At 37.7% G+C, this 7,242-nt stretch overlaps 1 protein-coding gene across 3 annotated transcripts in view; it reads right to left on the bottom strand.

The window, feature by feature from the left end:
• Positions 1–971: 971 nt before the first annotated feature.
• Positions 972–7,242, bottom strand: part of rcc2 (regulator of chromosome condensation 2) — a 35,544-nt gene continuing 29,273 nt past the window's right edge. For all 3 annotated transcript variants that reach the window (XM_043675634.2, XM_087980559.1, XM_043675633.2), the window contains 2 exons: positions 6,175–6,252; positions 972–5,372 (listed from right to left, as the gene is read on the bottom strand). In XM_043675634.2, coding sequence (XP_043531569.1) covers positions 5,268–5,372; positions 6,175–6,252 — 183 coding nt within the window. In that variant the 3' untranslated portion in view covers positions 972–5,267. The remainder of the gene's footprint in view (positions 5,373–6,174; positions 6,253–7,242) is intronic.

Below are 7,242 nucleotides of genomic sequence, written 5' to 3'. Positions count from 1 at the left end.
AGTAGCCATTGCTACCCCAGAGCTCACAACCCAACATTTCTTTTTTTTAAAACCTTCAGTCATTGGATTGAGCATCACTGACCAGGCCGGTATTTATTACCCCTTCCTAAATCCTCAGAAGGCCCATTACTGTGGGCCTGAAGTCATATATAGGCCAAACCAGGTAAGGATAGCAGTTTCCTCACCTAAAGAAGACATTAGTCAACCAGATGGGGTTTTCCTGACAAATGATAACTGTGCAACTGTTGTCAAAAGTTTCCTAACTACAGATATTTGTTGAATTCAATTTCAATCATCTGCTAAGGCAGAATTTGAACCAGAGCTCCTAGAACATTAGAGTTACTGGATTAATCCTCAACCAATAACAGCACGAGGCCATCACTTTCCCAGGAGGTCCCAACCTCCAATTTGTGATGCTAACACAAACCATTTAAACATAGTTAACTGTAATTTTATTCATTGTGTTATTTACTTTTCAATTAACTGAAGATAGCATTTAGATAAAAATCTGATAAAAAGGGATTTTCTCAAGATTAGATCATTCTAGCCAATGAAGTACCTTAAACAGACAATCACTGTTGAAGCAGAGCAGTCAATTTTGACATTGCAAGCTCCTTCAAACTATTGCTAACAAGCAGACAGACAGTGTGTTTTCTGGTGCTGGCTGAGGAAGAATTTCAGATGACAAAGATTCTATTACCCCGCATAACAAATTTCAGCAAAATAATAATAGCATCAATATTCAGGAGGATATATTTCTCCAAATTTTAGGTTGAAAATTTGTCTTTTTAAAAACCAAAATCTCTCTGGGGACACAAATTGAGTGAGAAGTATTTACCTGTTAATAAACTGATAATTCATCTGAAAAATGTCAGAGACAATGAAGATAACTCAATGTTAAACCAGCAATCCTCCAAATTCTACAACTATCATGTAATTTCTGAATCGTCAATTGTATCACACAATGCAAGGAAATGAAAAGGTAAAATTTATTCAATTTATTGCAAGAAATACAAAAGTAAAAAAAAAGAAAAAAGTTTACAGCACTGAACAGGCAGCTAATTGGCTACAAATTACTAACTAAATCTAATGATGCCAAGAACTAGTCATTAATAACCAGCATGAAAAGAGATGCTCCCTCCCAACACAACTCACTTTCATTTGGGAAGTGTTGAAAACTTGCAAATGTTCAATTCCATTATTAGTTTTGCATTACCAGGGAATCCATGAATAGTACGACTAGATGGTGTTTGTACATAGTGGAATTACTTCACCAGGCACCACAGCTACAATAAACAGTTCAGATTCTCTCTCCTTTGGGTTAAGTGAGCCACAGAAGCAGGAAATTTCCAGCCTCTCTTTCCCCTCCCCCTCATCTTTCCTAATTCTCCCCCAAGAGGGATTTCAGAGTGTGGATAAAGCACATACACAAAACAAAAGGAAATTTCAAAAAAACGTTTGTACTACAAAGCCTCATGTGTTTGTCAACACATCTTTCCAAAAATCATAAACCATTTTAAAGATGGAAGTTCTTTTTAGCAAGGTGAACCACTTTCAACTTTAGAGTAAACGCATTTCTAAATTTGGACATATGCTATTGACAAAACAAAAAACATTGGTGCTTAAAAAGGGAAAGTTCAGCTTGACTCCCCATTCAGACTGTGAAAATTAAAATAGGCAGGTTTAGATTCCAGACACGTGGAGCTGAAAACTGAAGGCAATCGGCGCAGGTACATGAAATACACTTGGGTGCCAAATGAAAATGGTGATTACAGACAATTTTACTTATACTCTCGTAATATCAATAGCTTTCCTTTTGCCATGGAAAAAAAAGTCATTTAAAAAAAAACAAAGTTCCCACAGAAGAGCACCATCTAATGCTCGGTTTCACGTGCTATTTATTTTTTTTTTTACACAAATTGTCGAGCATTGAAAGATGTCAACGAGTCCGAAGTTATCCAAGTTACTTTATTTTCAAGACAGTCTGGTTGAATTCCATGCAATACTTACAGAAAAGAGTGCATACTCACAGCTACTGATGCAAGATACCGTAAGTGCAACTTGCACCTGAAAAGTTCTGTGGTACATTTATACCCAATTCCATAAAGCCTGCACCTTTGAAACCAGAAGGAGAAAAAAAAAGGACAGAATTTGGGCTAACTTGACACTTAAGCATCGGTTGCTGCAGGAAGACACCAATGTAACAGTAGTGCCACACAGGGCTACTTGTGTACCAGATTAAAAAAGGATCAGGATAGAAAATGCACAGTACACTGATACAGTTGTTTTTGGGCAAGTAACTTACCAGGGTCTCAAAAAAAAAAAGCCAGAGAGAGATCAGGAAAGTACAAACAAACCTAGTTACTGTAGCTTTTGATAATTACACCACAGCACTGCCAGTTTTACAGAATGGAAAGCAGGCAGTTTGGCTGGCAATTCAGATTGGGAGGGGGAAACATTAAATTAAACATTAAAACCAAGAAACAGAGGCAGGTTTATTGAACATTTTACAGAATTGAATTTCGTCCCACACAGACCAAAGTTATGAAACTTCAGGGTTATAACTCATGACCAACCACACTGAAATAGAATATACAGCTGCCAATTTAACTGGAATACAAAATCCAGTTTGAATTGCAGCCTGCCAATCTCTTCGAGCTTCTTTAAAAATTTGTCAGACAAAATGCAAAAAGAAACCAGCCGTTTCCATTCAATCGACACCCTCAGCCCCAAGATACCAATGCTATCTTCACCTTGTGGAAAGGGAATGCAGCACAGGGTACTCACAGAAATACCTATGCACTATCAAGCTTATTCTAAAGTTCTATTCCCCACAAAACCAGAGTATTTAAAACCATGACTAGATCATAAAATGGTTAAATTTATTTGTTGACTCCATCTCAATCTTCCACCTCACCAGAATTCTGCTTAGATTGATTACAGGATTCAAGTTGTAATTGTCCTTCCAGCACATTGATCAAAGGTATCCAAACTCTTAAAATTCAGTTAATTTGAAATGTATCTGGACAGACAACGAATTGAGGAATAAGAGGTGAAAAATAAGGCAACTACAATTTTGATTCAATGAGGTGGTTAAGACAAGATGAGAGAAATATTATAGAGTAATCTCCATTGTTCTAGTTCCTCTCATCAAAAAAAAAAAGGGGTAACTTAGGTCCTATTTATTAAAGAAGGCTGCCAAAACTGGACTTCATATCAAGGGTCACAGTTTTGCATCCAGAGTCAGGAACATGGCTTTCTGAATGGCAACAGCCACACCACTGGAGTGAGTTACGAATGATCACACTGTAGCATAAGCACGTTGACACCTGTGAGAAATGGTCAATACCGCTCACAATTGTGGTCAATCAGGTCACCAACAAGCAAAAGAAGAGCTGCTGGTGGAGGATAAAGATTACAACTGATAATGAATAGCTTGGAATGAATACGTTTTGGATATGGTTTCAAATTTATAACAGCAGATTTCCCATGACTTCAACTATATACCGAAAAACTTAAAAGGTGGGAAATCTAACAAACAAAGAGGATATTAGAATTTAGGACATAACGTAATGAAGATTCAGTATGCAAATGTTAATAAGTATCTAATGTGATCTGCTCACTAATATTACTAGAAGAATCAAAACAGAGTTCACACACAAAATACCAAATGTTCAAAGACTACTTGGTCTAGTAAACTGTTCTGGACCTAATCCTGTTGTGCCTTATGCTCCTAATAAAATACCTGAAACAAAACTTACCCTGATCTTTAGAAGAGCAAAGTGGTTAGCCAAATAATGAACAGTCAACAAGCCACTGATAATTGAGGAACAACCTCCACTTCACTGTGGCAGGTTCATTGCTCAGAGTTCCTTTAGACCTCAAATTCTCAGGATTGTTATGCCAATTTCATTGTTCCCTTTATAGGGAAAGGCAGCAATAGACTATCATAACCCTTGCATTTATAAATGACCATGCCACACTGAAAAGTCTCAAAGACACCTCTCTTGACTTCTAAAATCTAAACAAAAGAAATATCCCAAATGGTTAGAATTTGGGCTGATAAAGTTAGTGCACAAAAATCATTTTATTAAAAAAAATCCAAAGTGGACAGGACAGGGCAGGAGTAAGAAAGAGCAGAAAATAGTTCCATTAGCTTATCCGAAGTGTAAAACTGTAACCAAAACACATAGCTTACTATAGACCAGGAATAGCAAATGGAAATGTGACTGTCATTAGGGCTCTGCAGAGGAAATCATTAAAACTAATTTTAGTAATTATTGACAATGAATTGGCCAGAGTGGGACATCATAAGGCACTTTCACACTGATGGGGTACTGCTAACAGCAAGAGGATTCCTGTCAGCAGCAAACTAACATAACCCACAATCTCAAAAGGCTAAAAGGGACCTGAATTCATCATGGGGTCTAAAGGTGATGTCAGAAACCAAAAAGAACAAGAGCATCTTTCAAAAGACCTCTCAAAATAAAGCTGGAGATATGTGATTGCACTAAAAGAGGAGCATATGTTTTTGGAAAAGATCTCTCTTGACTGGAACATTGCTCCTCTGAAACATCAGGCAGTGTTGAAGTCCAATCTACTTGGGTCTTGTCCTGTCCTGTCTTATCCTACTGGAGTGTTTGGTCATTACAAAACCTGAGTCACACCTCAGGACTTGGTGGTTAGTAGAACCAGATTTAAAAATCTGTGCACACTTCCCAAACACAAAAAGGAAGGGTATTAATTTCACAATTTGCACATATGCTATTGACCACCTGGCCAGATCAGAACTAAAATTAGAAATACTTGTACCAGAGTGATGGTTTAAATGTAGCCATTTGAAGACCATGATTCCCAGCATTCCAGCTTGCTTACAATGCTTTTGATGACCAATTAAAACAGCCAAATCTGGGCTTAAAAAGAAAATAGAGAGCCCCAACACATTAGTAAGAAATGGCCATTACTGAAGCAATGGTAGCACAATGGCCATACAACACAACTAAAATTAACTATCTGCGTGCATTGTTAAATCAATTGCTTTGGAAACACTACTACGAGCTGCATATGTAATCGCGTTCATGAAAGTACCACTAACATTTTTTTTGTAATGAATTGGAACAGTTCTTTATAAGATGTTGTCCATTGCCTGGCTCCCTGTTCAGTGTGACTTTTTTTTTGTTTTAAATCTTGTTGACCAGTGCACTGTAAACTTCAGCTGCCTTTGTTCAAGTGAAGCTTTCATGTGTGGTTGCTCAGGCTACACAGCATCAGATAATCCGCGGGTTATATTCGGGCAACTTCTTAATCCTCTCTTTCTCTGCATCGCTTTCATCTCTTGCTATCATCAACGAATGAGCATGGCCCATAGAAACCTGCAGGAAAAAAACATAAAATTCTTTCCCTACAAAGCATCACTGGGCACAAAAGGTGTTGAGTTGAAGATGTCGATAAAGAGATGTGCATTTATATGGTGGCAGAACAACTGTAAAATGCTTTAGGGTAATATGTACTTTGAAAAAAATAGAAAATACAGCATCCAGTTTGTAGACTGCATGCTCCCAAAAAGAGCAGTGTGATAATGACCAGATTTTTTTTTTTAAATGTAATCTTGGTTGAGAATAAGTATTAATCAGACAGAAGGAAGAACTGTCCCCATAAAAATAAAAGCCATGGGATCTTTACATTTATCCAATAGAAACTGCAGCACTGTGTGCAACACTGCCATATCAGTTACTATATTGTGCTGTGTTTTCAAATTTCTAGAGAGTGATTTGAAAATTGGGACTCAAACAGGAGTCCTTTCTAGCCATTGAGCAGAAGCTGGATAATCCTACTAACCCCCATGAATCAAATAATATAGCTACAGTTTTGATCTCCTTACATGGATATAGGAACAATTCCTGAACAAATATAGATTTAAATTCCTTTGTGGAATGTTAACCATGCAGAACTAAAATTTCTACAAGTCTCATGATACATCCCCTACCCTATAAAAGGGGTGGGGTAGGGAGAAAATATTTCAATTTCACCGGAGTGTGCAATTCTACACTGGAACTTCTGCAAAAGTGATAAAATCCCAGACAAAAATCACTGCAAAGAGTAATGCTGAAGAAATGTGTTCTTGGATATACTATACGACTCAAAATGGAAAAAGAATGAGAACAGTTCACTCACCTGCTCAATATAAACTCCATCCAAGGTCTTTATCTCCTGCGCAGTGGTGGAGGATTTAGGTTTGTTGTCCCCATAACCCTGTAACATCAATTATGGTTAAAATTCATACCATCAGACTGCATTTATAACACTGCCATGTGTAGGCCCAAACTGCAAGAACATTTGTTTATAAACAATGTGCAGACATTTTGGATGACAAAAATTTGCACTTATAATTGGATTACAACATTACATTTTAAAAACTAAATGATGAATCTTGCCTGCCTCAGTCAGCCAATGGCAAAAATCAATTTTAGATGAGCTAATAAGTATGGAAAAATTCAGGTCAGGTAGCATCTGTTTAATAAAAAGAAACCAATAGCATTGAGTCCCATGTATGTTTATTCAGAACTCCACAGATGCTGACAGGCCTGCTCAGTTTCAAATTGTTTTGATTTCAGATCTCCAGAATCCACCATATTTTGTTTGGCTGAATGCAAGGTTACAGTGCCAGTTGAGCCTGTAGGTGGTGATGCAAATGATAGCTTCCAATGATAAATCCATCCCTGACAATAGTTTGTAAAGCAGCAGTGTGCATTTATGTGAATTAACCTGCACTTTCAGATAGTTGCCAGCAGATGTCTTAAGATCAGCAACTCTCCCCTGCTCTGATGGAGCTGAACATTGACCTACTGCATAGGAAGGTGTTGCAATGTAACGGATTTGTTGGGCCAATATCCAAGACCCCTCTTTGGAATTCTCTGACTAGTTCACATGTTTCGTTGTGACCTCTTGGAATACAGTATCACTGCAAAGTCTTATTCTTGTATGCAGTGCATGTGGGGATAAGTGTGACCATTGCCTGAACATTACTCCCACACCAAAATGATTCTCACAGATCCCTCCCCTCATTTTGCAGCAAAACATATAAACCCCCACTCCACAATAATCCAGTAGCCGTCTCACTTCTCTCTCAAAACAGGAACACCAACCTTTTGCCCAAAAGTCTTCCCAAAAGGGTGGTGTCTATATGGAATAAATTGCCAGAGGAGTTGATGGAGGCTGGTAAAATTACAACATTTAAAAGGC

This window comes from Chiloscyllium plagiosum, unplaced genomic scaffold, assembly GCF_037043375.1.
Source record: "Chiloscyllium plagiosum isolate Xiang-an unplaced genomic scaffold, Cpla_swu_hap1 HiC_scaffold_37, whole genome shotgun sequence".
Lineage (NCBI taxonomy): Eukaryota > Metazoa > Chordata > Chondrichthyes > Orectolobiformes > Hemiscylliidae > Chiloscyllium > Chiloscyllium plagiosum.
This window is presented reverse-complemented; position numbering and strand designations above follow the sequence as displayed.